The 16,321-nt window shown below is 32.0% G+C and overlaps 2 protein-coding genes across 2 annotated transcripts; both read right to left on the reverse strand.

Moving 5' to 3' along the window:
- Positions 1 to 92: 92 nt before the first annotated feature.
- Positions 93 to 2,485, reverse strand: LOC143559284 (putative WRKY transcription factor 26). Its single transcript, XM_077047912.1, has 5 exons — positions 2,167 to 2,485; positions 1,845 to 1,994; positions 1,172 to 1,758; positions 881 to 1,042; positions 93 to 772 (listed from the first exon to the last, which is right to left on the reverse strand). Exons 1-5 carry the CDS (start codon positions 2,449 to 2,451, stop codon positions 334 to 336), a joined length of 1,623 nt encoding a protein of 540 aa, XP_076904027.1. The 5' UTR covers positions 2,452 to 2,485; the 3' UTR covers positions 93 to 333.
- A 9,638-nt stretch (positions 2,486 to 12,123) lies between these two features.
- Positions 12,124 to 14,727, reverse strand: LOC143559259 (U2 small nuclear ribonucleoprotein B''-like). Its single transcript, XM_077047895.1, has 5 exons — positions 14,650 to 14,727; positions 13,671 to 13,843; positions 12,681 to 12,774; positions 12,526 to 12,593; positions 12,124 to 12,416 (listed from the first exon to the last, which is right to left on the reverse strand). Exons 1-5 carry the CDS (start codon positions 14,720 to 14,722, stop codon positions 12,147 to 12,149), a joined length of 678 nt encoding a protein of 225 aa, XP_076904010.1. The 5' UTR covers positions 14,723 to 14,727; the 3' UTR covers positions 12,124 to 12,146.
- Between the last annotated feature and the right edge of the window lie 1,594 nt (positions 14,728 to 16,321).

Raw genomic sequence — 16,321 nt, forward strand, 5'->3', positions numbered from 1 at the left:
AAGCAGGACGTAAAAATAAAAATATATAAAAACTTAATATTAGCAGGTTAACATAAAGCCTTAATTCAAAACATTTGATTCTTCCATATTTCAAATAAACAAGTCACAAGATATCCTTGTGATATGTTACATAAGTTTTCTACATTGTATAGGCTCAGAATGTAAAAAAGGTGACTAGGTCCCTATGTGATCTTCCTTGCCCAAAAAAGAAAAAAACATAAGAATTGAAAAAACAAAATAATATACAAACAAACAGCATGGTAATAAAACAACAAAAGAATCTTTTTGTATGTTCTATCAACTATTAATGGTGTTGATCCAACCCTTAGAACACTAGTATAGTAATGACTCAAAGAACATGTCATCTCTAGGCTCTTCTTTGGTGGTAGAAAATGCTCTTTCTGAATTGTTTTGTTCATTATAATTGGACTTTAGGGCATTCTCATATCTTGAGAATTTAAAACTTTCCGAACCATGTAACATCTCCAACGTAAATGGTGTTTGATTGTCTGATGAGTACCTCGAGCCATGATTCGAATCAGCTATGGAGTTGTCAGCTTGATAATGTGAGAGGGCCATAGGTTTAATTGTCATGGTGGACGCATTGTTGCTTACGGCTGCAGATTGCAACCGATGGCCAGAACCACGAGCCATTGGCACATCATGGTTGTGTTTCCCCTCGTAGGTTGTTATCACCGATCTCAAGTCTTGTGACGCTCTCTCCACATGTTTCCTCACAGAGCAACCGAGACTTGTACATTTATAGTAACTCCTAAAGAAATTAAAGTAAAAATAAACAAATAAATATACCATAATTAAAAAAAACGAGTTAATCCTACTTTGAAATCAATAACACAAATAAAAAGTGCTTTCACTTTACCTTGGATTAGGGTTTCCTTTAACCACTTTTTGACCGTATTTTCTCCATCTATAACCATCATCAAGTATATCGATATCACTTGTGGTCTGAACCACAATCCTCGGCTCTCGAACAGTTTTCGTGCCACCAATCATCGATACCCCTTCGTTTTCCGACACCTTCCTATAAAATAACACCAAAAATCATCAAACTTTAATTTAATTTTTTATATTAAAAAATATATTTATATTAAATCCAACTTAAAAAAACATTAAAATTTTATGTAACAAAACATTTAACAACAAAACTTACCATCTTTTTGCCTCAGGCTCGTCTTCATCAACACCATCTCCAACTGACCTACTCCGATCAAACTCATCACCCACCGAAATCGACGAATTCTCGGGTGTGGCAACCGAATCAACCTGCCCCGATCCATGCGAAGCGTAAGACTGATCAAGGTAATCATGAACCTCATGATTACTTGAAGCCAATTGACTCATTTGTAAATCATTAGAAGCCGAAGAAGACGATGATCTTCTCGTAGACTGCGGTTTCGGATGGTTATGACTACCCTTATAAACAATCTCTGTAATCTGTCCCTCTAAATTAGTCTCCAGCTTCTTCTTCATATTACAATTCGGATACGTGCACTTATAATAACTTCTCGGGTTTTCGCTTCCTTTCACCTGTTTTTGCCCGTATTTTCGCCAATTATACCCGTCTTCTGACTTCTTCTGCATATGCTGGTTGTTGAAATTATTATTGTTGTTGCTGGTTTCATATCCTGATATGAAACTTTGGGCTTGCAAGTTCGAATCGGTTTGAATTGTGGTGATTTCGGGCGAGAAGCTCTGCATCGGAGGTGAGTGGTTCGGGTTGTTCCATATTAGTTGATCCTAGATTTGAATTATCAAATTAATATAAGGAATTAAATGATACTTAACATATGTAAAAAAGTATATAGAAATGAATCAAAACTTACCGAAGGATGATTCGATTGCAGTTGAAACGAGAAATCCGAGATGTTTTGCTCCTTTTTTATGCTCGGTTCTTGATTCGGGATGGTCCCGGTGAGACTCTTCCAGTTAAAAGCATGGAACGGAAATGAACCGGTAGTCGGAGACGGTAGAATCTGTCACACAGAAAATATATTAGTTACGGTTTATTGTTATATCATTACCATAACTCCATAATAACAAAATATTTGTTTAAAATATTACTATTATTATTATTATACTGCTATATATACTTAATCAACAATAAACGGCTATAAAAAAAATATTACGTAACGTTTTTTTTCTTACGTTGTTTGAAGAGAGTAGAACTGGGGAGTCGAGAAGCTCAGCCGGGCTTAGCCCGGCTGGGATAGCGAAGTAGGAAGAGGGGGTGAGCGCGGGTGGGGAGATGGGAAGTGAAGGAGGAGGGATTGACTTGAACTTAGGGATGCCTGAGCCGACACGTTCGGCGATTCGGGCAGCAAGGCCGCTTGTTAGAGGCGCCGGAGGCTGATCGGAGAAGGAAGACATAGAGAAAGAGAATGAGGAATTGGAGGTGGGAGGTGGTGTTTCAATGGAGGGGGAGAAAGTCATTATAAGATAAAAGAGATTTTGAGAGGGATTGGGGGAAAGTTGAACAATTGAAAATGTACACGTATTCTTGGTTTTATATTTATCATATCATATGGACGTACAAAAGACGGTGATAAATAACTATAGTTTATTAGTTTATATATTGTATGCCATTAATATAATCTATACCATGATGTCATATATATTATAGACACAAAATATCTTATTTGTTGGTTTCACATGAATACGTTAAATTATTGAGAAAATTTCAAAAATAAGCATTTATGAAAACAAATTTCTAGTTTTATATATTATTTGTAAAAAATACATAAATAGGTTTTATAAATTAGTCGTGATGAATAGTTTGTAGAACCAATTAAAAATTGTCGCGTGTCCTTAAGCTAACTGTAACGAGCACATTCACTAATCATTTACTCGTCACGACTAAATAAATTTCATGCGTCGTAATCAATGCCCACGAGTAATTCATAAGTCCTTTAGTCGTGACGACTAGTTTACATTACCTACACGTAGACGTGTTCATGGTTTGGTTTAAAACCGTGAAACCGCCCAAACCGGTCATCGGTTTGCTTTTTGCGGTCGGTTTTTTTTCCTAAATTTCGGTTGGTCGGTTTCAAAAGCTTCAAACCGTAGTGAACGGTTTGGTTTACGGTTTATACCAAAAACCGACCGTATAAAACCGGACCGGACCGTGAGATTTAACCACACATTAAATTTTTAAATATATCATATTATCTATTTTAACTATGTAAATTAGCTAATTTAAACTTTCAAAGTGAACACCAAGCTAACTTTAGTAAATTGGGTTTTTATTTTCGGCTAACTATTTGAACTTTGAAGTGAATTAACCCTCAACTGTTATGCTGTTGCTCTAGTTCAAATGCACAAAAAAATCATTTTTATTTATGTCAAATGAATGTCCAGAATTGTTAATGTTTGATTGGTTAAAAAGTTGTTTAGTAATTCAAAAATTTGATATTTAAAAGAAACCTAGAGTCAGCTTTCATAGTTAATAAGGTAACCAAACTGAACTTAAGGTTTCGTAAGTATTCTTTTCAAACCGTGAAACCAAACCGGAACCAAACCGTTTCTTGCGGTTTGGTTCGGTTTTGTTTTCGATAATAAAAAACCATCGGTAACGGTTTGGTTTACGGTTTGACCCAAAATTGTCAAAACCGAACCGTGAACACCCCTACCTACACGAGTGGTTTATTAGTAGTTAACTCGTCGTGACTAATTTAACCTTATAATCTACTCGTCGCAACTAAAGGACTTATGAATTACTCGTGGACGTTGACTACGAGGCATGAAACTTATTTAGTCGTGACGAGTAAATGATTAGTGAACGTGCTCGTTACGGTTAGTTTAGAGACATGTGGCAAGTTATAATTAGTTTCTACAAAATACTTGTCACGACTAGTTTATAATACATATTTCTAAAATTTTTTACAAATGGTACCCAAAACCAGAAATTTGTTTTCAAAAATGCATTTTTGGGAATTTTCCCTAAATTATTTCTAGTTTATTTTTATAAACAAAAAAAAAATCTATTTGTATATTATTATTATTATTACACAAATAGTTTAGTAAATTAGTATCATGTTTTTATTCCAAGTTTCTTCCTATTAAAGAGGCAGGGTCGGCTTTGAGAAAACGAAAAAAAAAAAACAAAAGAGAAAACAAAAAAAAAATTGGGTTTGGCGAAATTTTTTTTGGGCCTTAAGTAAAAGGTGTATTTTGTTGTGTTTAAACAATTTAATTTTGATGTAAGCTTACTTGGTTATAATTTAGGTTATGTAAAAAACTTTTGTATAAAAATAGGATTAAATATGTCTCAAATGAGACAAAAGACCATAACCTTTTGTTTGGAAGTAATACTCCTTTGTCATTAGACCAAGCTAGTGGTTATGTAATTAAGTTTAAACACTAAATATACATATTGTTTTAATAAAAATACATATAATTAAAAAGAATTCGGGCCTCGCCGGGTGTCGGGCCTGTGACCGTCGACCACCCAGCCACACCTTATGGCCGGCACTATAAAGAGATTATATTTATATGGTGTATAAAATTTACCAATTAGTAACATGTATGATGCATTAACTATTAAAAAAATATCACTTTACTATAATTATTGACAAAATAAAAAATATGGATAACCATTATTCTTCATCGCCCACACCAACTTAACTTCTTCAACTCCCTCCAAATTGTATAATGGCCTCAATCTCCAAGAGACCAACCAAGCTTTGTGGATAAAGAAACAAAGAACTGTCATGTTGCCTTATCAATTTCCATGTTGTCATGTAAAAGAAGGGTCTAACGGACTTACGCTAGATTGTTAAGAGGCTTGTCACCGCAACATAATAAATTTCATTGTCGAATTTCACCAAGTCCTTCTACCTCAATGACATATATGACCCGAATTATTGATGGGACTCAGATTATGTCACGCGTGGTGTTCATGACTATTTTCCAGTGAACCCATTTAATCTTTTGGCTAAATGTACTCAATGGATGAATAAACGTACTAGCGTAAAAATACTCAAAATCTGATATATAGTTTCAAACTTTCAATATATATTTATATGAAAAAATTAATCTAGACAAGACACGATTGTATGATTAGTTAATTTAATAAACTTGATGAGATAAAAAGTTTGAATAAATAATACAAATGTCGACGTTTTGAATTAAAAAATATAAAATCACAATAATCAGTAACACACAAAAAAAAAAAAAAAACATGTGTAAGAGTTATAAAAGCACATTTGTCAAACCGGAATATCATATGTACCTAATTTCAAAAGAATTTTCGTCACTTGGCCCCGCTTGCTTCGTAGGATGATTCCCATTGAAAATGTGAAATCCTTTAGCAGGATAATAAACAGGATTTTAAATCTAAATCCAATTGTTTATTTTACACGGAATTCTACATTACTACAAGATCTTATATTGCAAGTGAATTATAAAATCGGGATTTTTTTAAAGATGTTTTTTCTTTCTAGGATTATTACATGTTGAAATACAATGACATCTATTTTGCATACAATTTCTATAAAACATACGTTCACGTATACTAACAAGTTTAATGAAAAGAAAATCTTTTCACATATATTAATGATTTGTTCTCCTTGTCAAAAATTATAAAATTAACGAAGTTAAACTCCAAGTCACCTATTCACGCCCAATTCGCGAAAGCGACAAAAAAAGCGAGAGAGAGAGATAAATAGCGATTCCAATTGAAAAATTAAAAGATTAAGGGTTGAGCAACATGTAATCAAAGAGAAAAAAAAAGTGAGTATAAATCAAACATAATCAACAGCTAAAAAATCAGGTCCCCAACTTCAGCTTACTTTTTCGTAAATGTTTCATCAATTTATTGTTTGCTTTTTAAAAGGTACTTAGTAAACTTGATACATAGTAATAAAAGGTGTTAAAAACTAAAGATATGATTATATCTTTTAACTTGTAGAAATAAGGATAAAATTTATATTCTACACACATTATTTACTCTGAAACAGGCAAATTGTGATTCAACTTATAATTTATGACGGTCCATGTGTCAGGCCAACAATATTGAGTAACGAGAGGTGAAAGACGTCAATGAAGACCGTGAGCCAAATCACTAATATGCAAAGAAACGTGTAAAGAATAGCATTTACTATGTAATTGTAATAGAAATTAATACATGCATGCAAATAATATGTACGTTTAGGCTTACGAGTATAATCAACCTTGCTATGTGAAGCTCATGCTTATTTATTAAATGAGCTCAAACTTAGTCTCGATCTCTTAGGTTGTGCTCGTTTAATCTTTACTCGATTCAAGCTTTTAGTAACAAATCTATATGTTCGTGCTCGTTTAATCTTTTTTTTTATATAGGCATTTGTGAATTGACCCAAAAAGGAATTTTCATAAAGTGTTGATTTTACCATCACATGCTAATGAGAAGGATTGCCAAAGAAAGGTGTTTAGGCATATGAAATTTGAGTTTAAATATTCAAAAAGGGGTAGCGGCACAACTTGTTGTCCGCTTGCCTTCTGTTTCGATGTAATCCAATAAACAATCATATATTATGAAAGTTTATTTTTACTCCAAAAAAATGGAAAAGTGAGAAATTGTGGATCATATGTTGATATGTTGTGGTCCAGCACAGCACGGGAGGTTTGGTAGCAGGTTTGTCGGTGGTGCAAACTTTTATGGGTTGGGGTCTCCTTAGTGAAGGATGCTCTACATCTTTCGCTTGGGGGCACGGTTAAGTCTTCGCCCTCGAAGCTTATTCATAGTATTTCTCTTACGACCATGTGGAGTCTATTGTAAACGATAACTTTTTCAATAAAGTCTTCACAGTCTTATTCATGCTATTTTTCTTACGACCATTGGTGTATATGAAGGTTGGAAACAATAAAATCTTCAACAATAAAACGGCGTGCTTGAGCAAAATTCTCTAAGCTATCAAAGTTGCTAGCTTTCCTTTGGATTAAATATAAAGCTAACTAGGATTTAGGACCCGCGCTTTGTGACGGGACCGCTAAATCAAACAAAAACACATACTTAAAAAAGTTAAACTATAAACTCATTGCCGACGCGAAGTCATTTTGTATCAAGTTATGACATCGAAACTAAACAAAAGAAACAAAGCCGTCAATGCCAAAATACAACAAATTATATCATATTTAGAACCAAAAAAATCGGCGCGTTACAGCTGCGAACCAACACAAATTCGGTTACTATCAGCGGTACCAACACAAATTCATAAAAATAAATTAGTAAGCAAAAAAAAAGTATTTTAAAGGCGAGGTATCAAATGTTGAAACGCAGATATAAAACCATGCGACGATGAGATATTTTTAAATCATGAAAAAATTTTCGTTCATTGTAAAAACAGACTATAAAAAATATGAAAGCAAAGTTTAAGAAAACCATTTAACCAACAAACAAAACATGTAAAGTCGACACTCGTTCAAGTTTAATGTTTAAAAATATAGTTTGTTAAGTATTTTATTTAGTTTAAACAAAAAATAAAATAAAGAAAATAAAATCTATCATTTTAATTATGAAATTATGGATAATGATTTAATGGTTATAATTAATAAAATATTAAAATAGTGAATAGTAAAATAAATAGTAATTTTGTGAGTGGATTTGAATCCCCTTATTTATATATATATATATATATATATATATATATATATATATATATATATATATATATATATATATATTAATCTTACTTGGGTTGATTGGAAAATATGGTGTAATTTCATTTTCTTTATAAATTGTAAATTTTGGAGTTTAGTTGGTCTAGTCTCTTGCTAGAGAAACTGTTTTTTAATTAAAAGTTTGTCCTTGCCATTATTAAAAAAATAAATCATTATAGTGTAATATATGGTTTTAAATAATCATAAAATAATACCCGTATGGATTATCTTTCATGAGTTTTAGTTTCTCTAATTTATAATCATTTAATCATTACTTAGATAATAAAAAATTATAAGAAACTGAACATGGTTTTATAAATCTAATTATTTTCTCAAAACTGTCGTGTGAAAGGCAAGCAAAAGCAGTCAAAAAGAAGTTTTTGTATTACAAAAAACATATATTACATTTATAACCCATGGTTGGTGAGGGGTCAAAATAGCTGACCAGAATATAAAATGGGCCTGTCAACCGTGAATATTTTAGCCCAATTTATTTCATAACCTAGGGCCTACAACACGTTTGGATAACTTAACAAAAGCACACTTTTAATTTTTAAACATAGCAACAAAATATAACTTTCTTTTTATTTATTAATAACCCCTTGTTACATTCAGATACAGTTTGAAACTTTGAATAACTTTCCTTCTAGTCAACCAATTTGTATGTTTTTAAGATTTTATTATATACTAGTTTGAGACCCGTGTATTATACGGGAAATTAATAAAACCATAAATTTAAAAATGGATGTTATTTGTTAATGATTATTCAAATTTTATAAATTATAGGGCTACTTTAACTAAAAGACTAAAAGTCTCCTTGAATTTCCGACTACAAAAGCAAAAAAAAAATTAAAAAAATTAATTATTAAACTTATTTTGGAAAATAAGATAACTATTTACATGTATGAAATTTTCATATTTATTGTAAAGTCGGAAATTATAATCCATGTTAATGTAACATAAGCCATTGTTAATAGTAAGACATAATACTACTATTTATTTTCAGCCAATTCTTATAGTTTGATTAAAGTTTAAAAACATGTCGTTCAATGTTAACAATCTTAAAGCGAGTGTTAATAGTAACATTTTAAAAAGTAATAATAAAAACATAAACCATAAGAATTAAAACATGCAATAATTAAAACATAAACCACAAGAATTGTAAGTTTCAAATAGTGCGTGCATAAACAAAAAACCCAAACGTGAGTAAGTAATCAAAATTCAAAGCAGACGTTATGAAGAAATAAAAAATGTTTAAATGAGAAGGTTTTTCTTATTTTTTCTATTTTGGGAATCAAGAGCTTGGGCTTGTCATTTTCTTCATCACGTTGTCCCCGAATGAGATTTGGTTGTAGACTGAGTCGGGGGATGATCCACATCAATGAGATTCCTTTTCAAAGTGGGAGTTGAACATGTCGGAGAAGTCTTCTCATTGTTGTATGCGATGCTCTTTCCTGTGCTTTTTTCCACTGCTTTGAGATTGTCATCGGTCACCGACATAACATCCTATTAAAATAATAACAAAAAAAGATATCGTAACAAATACAGATGGGCATACAAACCGTTTCGAAAACTGAACCGTAACCTAACCGGTTTGAACCCGATATTACAAAAACCGGTATTTAGTTATAAACCACCGGGTCAGGACCGGTTTGGAGATTTTTTTTTTTAGCTAAAACCAGTTTGAACCCGATATTTTGGAACCGGTTAGACAAAAACATGTTTCATCCGGTTTAAAACCTGTTTGTAACTCAAAATTAATTTATAGCTCACATTATCCATTTATAGCTCATTGACCATTCCATGTAATGCCCCATTGAAAAATCAATTTTTGTAAAGGAAAATATGATTGTAATTATAATAATGATAGTAACAATTGCTTATATTACAGTAAAAAAGATATTTTGGAACCGGTTAATCAAAAGCAGGTTTAAAACCCGTCTATCTATATACGTCGGCTTCAAAACTAATTTATAACTCACATATCATATCCATTTATAGCTCATTAACCATTCCATGTAATGCCTAGTTAAAATTTGGAAATCAATTTATTATAAAGGAAAATAGGAAATATCAATTGGAAATCAATAATGGCAATTAGTTCCAGCCGTAATGGCAGTATCAATACATAGATACCAACATTGATCGGATAATATCAATTGACGTAAGTGTTGGTTGACGTACATGAAGACTCAAATCTATTGGTAGCATATGGTAAGTAAAAGACTCTTGGTAATGCTTTGGTTGACAATTTCTCAAGGTTATAAAAAAAGATAATGATATATACAATCTGTCGAAACTTCTTTACAAAATATAGACATTTAAAGTGTAAAGAACTGGACGTTCAATGAACTGCTCGGGTTTAAACCGAAAACCGGTTTGTGCACCTCTAGTAACAAATGTGTCAACTACTATTTTAAAAAGGAAGTAGTAAATAGGAAATGTTTAATAATTTATTGTTGTTGTATAATAAAGGAAAATAATTTAAAATGAAAAGTGACGTACCTTTACACTAAATGTGTCAACGAGCCGAGCCACGAGCCGAGCCGATCATGGCTCGGGCTCGGCTCGTTTCGAAACCGAGCCGAGCCATTTTTGTTCGAGCCTTTTTCGAGCCGAGCTTTTTCTGAACTTTTTTTGAGCAACTTCAAGCGAGCCGCGAGCTTTTTGAACAGCCCTAGTCAATGGACGCACCAACAGTAATTGAGTCGGATTCTTGATGCTATTGAATGAATTAAACAAACAAATTTAAGTAAGACTAAACAAATCAAAATATCAATTGATAATTGGAAATAATTCTTCATTAAAAAGTGTTGATTGGCCATGTAAAGTTTTAAATATCAATTGAAAAAGTGTTGGTTTGTCTTTCTTTTAGGCAATTAGCAAACCAAGGATAGAATAATAATAAGCTATTGCCGAAAATAAAATATCATTCCTTTTGAAAATTAAAGTTGAAATCCAAGCATTAGTGAAAAATAATTGAATAGAAAAAATTCCTTAAAGTTAAATCCCCATAGAAAAAATTCCAAGTAGAATAAATCTAGATTTTATTTAAAACAGATAAACTTTATTTTAAAAGAACAACATTTTTAGTCGTCACTATTGCTTTGACTTTTGAACAGTTATTAAGTCAAATTTGACACTTACAAGTTACTTAAAAGTAAATACAATATAATTGCTAATATATTAAATGCATAATTAAATTAAATTGATTTGTCTAGTGGATATGGGTTAGAATAAGGAGGAAGTCATGAGAGCATGACAAGTGGCAAAACATGATACTCTTTTATTAGAATAGTAAGATAGTAAGATCCATTGAAAGCAAAATACGACAATATTTACTATGGAATTAATGTTAATAGAAAACAATGAAAACAGCATACACACCTAACTAATGCTTTAAAGTGAACTGCATTTTTCGTCCTTTATGTTTTGATTAAATTTCAAGTTCCGGTCTTTAATTAACGTATCTCCAAGTGAAAAACATTAAGAACGAAAAGCTCTTATGCATAAAAAAATTATGTAATCACATCTTTGATCATAAACACTTTATGTATTCGTGTAAGTAAAATATAATTAAATCATTCAAATTTAATGATATGATCCACAAATATAACTGTTTTCATTTTTCTTTACAATTATCATTTTCAAATCTAATTTTAAAAATAAATAATATATAGAGCAAGAAGAATTGATTAATAAATATGCAAGAAAGAAAAGTAGATGTCCCCATACACCAAACACTACCTCCTTAAACAAAGCAAAGGAAAAGTCGAATTCGTTACAACTCCATTATCTCATTTTGACCAAAAAGGTTAAAAAGTTGAAAGTTGTATGCTCTATGACTAAAGTATTTCTAGATCATCCATAATATGTGATGGATATTACATGGGCGTTTAAAAAATATTACATATATAATTCAAATTGAAAATCTCAAATTTGAATCAACTGTTAATTTGACTAGAATATTGAATACCCATATTTGAAATACAACAAAAAAAAATCAATAAGAACATGCCACAAAGTTGTTTATGAGCCACCCAAACAACCAGAACCAAAACCAACACTAACTTAACAAGACCCGAACTTCGTTTCATTTTTACCACCTCTAAGCACGCATACGTAATACCGAAAATGCCTTCAAAATAAATATACCATCTTTAAAATCATGATATTTAATGGTCCCATTTTCTACACTTGTTAGTAGATTATCACTTGAGAAAATAACTTTACTGCACAAGTTGGTACTGACTGGGTACAAGCCATATAGTGATTATGGAGTAACACAATCACCATATTTATCATATTTAAGACATCTATGTTATTAGCTTTGCAAGAAATAAGATATCCAAATAAACCATAACACAGTCTTTTAAATTTCTTCACATTAAGAGTTTAGAAACTGTCAAAATTCCTTACAAACCAGCCTGAACAATCACGTCAAATAACCACTCAACACAACACCATTTCAAGAAACTTAACCTTCTTGGTTACTTTTTAGCATAACTGATAACCATTGAGTTTTGAGGAGTGATCTTAAATCCTTGCAGGGATTGCATTGCAGTTGAAGATTCATTTTCATCTTCAAATTCCACAAACGCAATACCCGGTTTTGCACCAATCATTCTCACTTCTTTGAAACCCGGGAATTGCTTGAACAAAAGCTGCAGCATGTCGTCTGTTGTGTCATGTGGCAGGTTTTGCACAAAGAGAATGTTGTTTGGCGGTGTTGTTTCTTGGTTTCCGTTTCGGTATGAAGCCTGCACATGTTTGCAAATTTCATCAAATAGTTAAAATTTAAATAAAAACAGTTATATTTTCTTAATCATATTTAAACCATTAATTGTGTGTAAAACTCGAGAAACTTACAGCAGGGGCTCCACTGTTGTCGTTTCTAACGCCATTAGTAGCTTGTGGACCGTCTCTCTTCTTTTCGGCTGAATATTATTAATAACAATTAAAAAACGAACAAAATATACACAAATACAATGTTGTTATTATTCATAACATTTAAATTTACTTACTTTTATCCTCTTGCTTCCTTCGTTTTTCTTTTGGTACAAATGTATTATCTGCTTTTGCAATACAATCCGACTTGCCTTTCGCATATTGAATGCGCTGCGTTGCAACAAAAACGACGTTCAATCTTCATATCATTTTAAATTTAAATAATTAAATAAAGATGCTAGACAAACCAAAGTTTTGTTAAAAACGAAAACAACAATAAAAACCCAACCCGAAGAGGAAACATCTGAACACAAACAAGAGTGACAAAACGGAATACTGCATTAACAAAAAGTGGGAGCAACCTTACAACTAATAAGTGTTAACTTAGGTCAGTAAACAAACTGAACGGAGACAAGCATGGCATGTTCGTGTTCAATTGTTTAACTTTAACAAACAAACGACCGAACACGAACAATTAAGCGAACAGATTTTTCTGGTACGTGTTCTTTTGTTAAGAACATGAGCATGTTTGTGTCCATTTGTTTCTTGTAGAAACAAACGTAAGCAAAGACATACAAATGAATATAGATGAACAAACATAGCTGGGCGACCACCAAATAGCATGATCAATATCCTGAGCCTAAAAGATAATAAAACTAAAGGTAATTGCAAGAAATGACATTTTTATTTCATAAAACTAGACAAAATTGTAATAAGCATAATCAATTTAAATGAATGTATTGACACACGTAGACGACAGAATTAAAACAAACATACACTAGAAAACATAAATGCATGTAACCAAACAAACAAACAATACATTCATGTTCGTTTGTTTAACTAAATGAACAAAAGTTTTTTCATGCCTGCTTGTTTATTAAATAAACAAACATAAACGAGCTTCAAGCCTAGATGTTATTCAAGCTTAGCCAATACAATAATATCAATTGACAAGTTCAATTGCATCAAGATATGAAACAAATTATCATCATATGTAAGCGTTTCTTAAAAATTATAAAAGTTGTAAACAAGCAACACAAGTTTCAAATTACGGTTTCTAAACTTACCATAGGCTTGTCATAAAACGGGAAATTTTGCATCTGGCGCACTGCATTACTGGCAGCTGGAACTTCACTGAAAACAACCCATGCTTGCCCACGAAGCTTAGCGGTTTTCAAAGCAACAACATCCAAAATCCTCCCGTACTGAGAGAATAAGGCATACAGAGACCTTTTCAACTCTGATAGCATAAACAAGATGTAAGTTATAATCACAATTTTAACAGGAATATAATAGGTGCAATGAAATACTGACTTTAATCAAAAGAATGAAAGAAAGAAGAAAAACAATAAGAAAATGCAAAGCTGTCATGCACACAAACAACAAATCGCGTTTCAAATCATGCATTGTATTAGTTTTTCTACAATATTATCCCAACAAAGATGTGTCCTGTTGTTCTTTTTGTAGTTTGTAACTTGCAAAATCTAGGGGTATTGTATACCCCATTCTATTAGAAATTCTGATGGTATCATTAACCCTAACAATAATTATTTGTTCTCATCTGTTTATACGACAGATCCTAGTAAAAAGAAGTACCCTTACCCCAAATACATTCTAGAGAGTTCAGCAAGTTGTAGTTAATGTCTATGCTCACACTCATCAACTAAAAAACGAAACAATTGAACCGGTCCATCTGTAACACTATACAAACTCTACATGTCTTAAACCCTACAATCCCCATAACACTTTAGCCCTAAACCCTAATTTCCAGCCTTTACATATTCTACATAGATCAACAACGAAGAAATATTCACCAAACACTTTGGATGAACACAGGCATTTCGTCGAACACTTGGTATGCAATACAAAAACGCCTAAAACCCACCACGAACAGCATACTTTACAATCTACAGCTACAACATACATCACTACTGCAACCAACACACACCAATTTGACCTAAACATACAAATTAAACTCTTTACAGGTTTCAATTCTTTATATTACGAATTCATAAGAGAAATAGGGGGAGAACACTAAATGGATACCTTCTTTTTTGACCTTCTCGTTGAGATTCTTAACGTAAATCGTCTGATTAGGCGGTATGTCTGTGGTCAGCATGGTTACTGTGAAGCCTCGAGATCTTGGTGCGTTTGTTACTGTGTGTGTGAAGAAGAGTTTGAAGCCCTAGAAATTAGCAACCGCCCTTTTAAGTTTACTCGACTTTCAGAATTTAGCCCCTTAGATATTAATAATCTCAGTTAGGGGCGAGCAGAAAACCGAATTAACCGAATCAAAATAAAATTAACCGAACCGATGTATTAACCGACGGTTAATTTTTTTGTTTTTTTGAAAAACCGAAATTTTGGTTTCGATTCGGTTATCAATTTTTAAAAAACCGAAAAAACAAAACCGAACCGAACCGATTGATAATAATAAAGATTATCAAGATGATGAGCAATGGACTAAACTTTAAGATAAATAAATAAGATGATGAATGAAGATCGAGACTAAACTTTTAATGTTTTTTAATTATTAAACTCTATTTAGCAACTTTGTATTCTTATAGTTCCACGTAACACGTGCCTATTTTTGTTTTTTGAATTCAATATATATGTGGATTGTGGTATTCTAACACGTTCTTATACAATTTTAAATATGCATTTTTATTTTTATTTTTTTTTCAATGCCAACACATAATTAAAAAAACGAAAATAACCCGGACCAAAACCGAAATTAACCGAAAACCAAAAAAACCAAAAACCGAAAGTTTGCATATTGAAATAACCGATTACTTTGATTTCGGTTTAGGTTTCGCCTAATAACCGAACCGTGCTCAACCCTACTCGTAGCAGTGTTGTAGAAATCACTAGGCGCTAGTCGGGTAGTATGGTTGGGATTGGCGATTAATCGAGATTAACAGGGATTAGTCAGGATTAATAGGATTGAAATTTATGAGGGCAAAATTAAAATACAAAGGACAACAAAAATGAGAAGTGTGAAAATGAATCTAATCCATTAATCTTATATTTGAACGGTGGAGATTAATTTCAGAACATAAGTTGATGAGAAGGGAATAAAAGTAATAACCCACTTTTGTTGACTTTCTATTTCCACATGCAATGTACATGGCAATTCCCCCATCATTTTAAAGGCGTCCATAACTTTTTCATGTAACATTCTTTTTACAAAAAAATTTCACTATAATAACAAGCGTTTTTTTATCTTTAATATGAGTATCATATTGTTATATAAAAATAAAAAAAATTAGTAGGTTTTTATATTGTGTTATTGGTTGTTCATTGTGATTTTAATTGGGTTTTTCTATGCTTTGTGTTTTAGATTTTGGTTATTGTGTTATCAATTGATACTCATACGAAACAATTAAAACAAAGATTACGTCATTGTGTCTTTTTGTTTGTCACTGTGTATCTGCGCTCATCATTTGTCTTTTTACTTATCATTGTGTTTTAGTCATTGTGGAGAAAATAGTATTACGTTCATTGTGCATTACGTTCAAGTCATTGTGTAATTTGTAGTTTTCATTGTGTTTTACGTTTCATGTCATTGTACTCAGTATATCACACCAATAGAAAAGCTATGGTAGGGTCTGAGGAGGGTAAGATGTAGATAGCCTTACCTCTATCCCGTAGGAATAGAGAGGCTGCTTCAGGTGAGATCCCCGGCCCGATAGTAGTTTTGCATCAAGCCTTGGAGATA

This window comes from Bidens hawaiensis, unplaced genomic scaffold (assembly GCF_021521415.1).
Source record: "Bidens hawaiensis isolate Kalapana, Puna unplaced genomic scaffold, B.hawaiensis_p1.1 tig00019799_1, whole genome shotgun sequence".
Taxonomy (NCBI): domain Eukaryota; kingdom Viridiplantae; phylum Streptophyta; class Magnoliopsida; order Asterales; family Asteraceae; genus Bidens; species Bidens hawaiensis.

Coding starts and splice junctions, on each gene's coding strand:
- LOC143559284 (XM_077047912.1), bottom strand. CDS start 2,451: ATGACTTTCTCCCCCTCCATTGAAACACCACCTCCCACCTCCAATTCC. Junction 1,043..1,171: donor GAGCCTGAGGCAAAAAGATG/GTAAGTTTTGTT, acceptor GTTATTTTATAG/GAAGGTGTCGGAAAACGAAG. Junction 773..880: donor AAAGGAAACCCTAATCCAAG/GTAAAGTGAAAG, acceptor TAATTTCTTTAG/GAGTTACTATAAATGTACAA.
- LOC143559259 (XM_077047895.1), bottom strand. CDS start 14,722: ATGCTGACCACAGACATACCGCCTAATCAGACGATTTACGTTAAGAAT. Junction 12,594..12,680: donor AAGGAAGCAAGAGGATAAAA/GTAAGTAAATTT, acceptor AATAATATTCAG/CCGAAAAGAAGAGAGACGGT. Junction 12,417..12,525: donor ACAACAGTGGAGCCCCTGCT/GTAAGTTTCTCG, acceptor AAACATGTGCAG/GCTTCATACCGAAACGGAAA.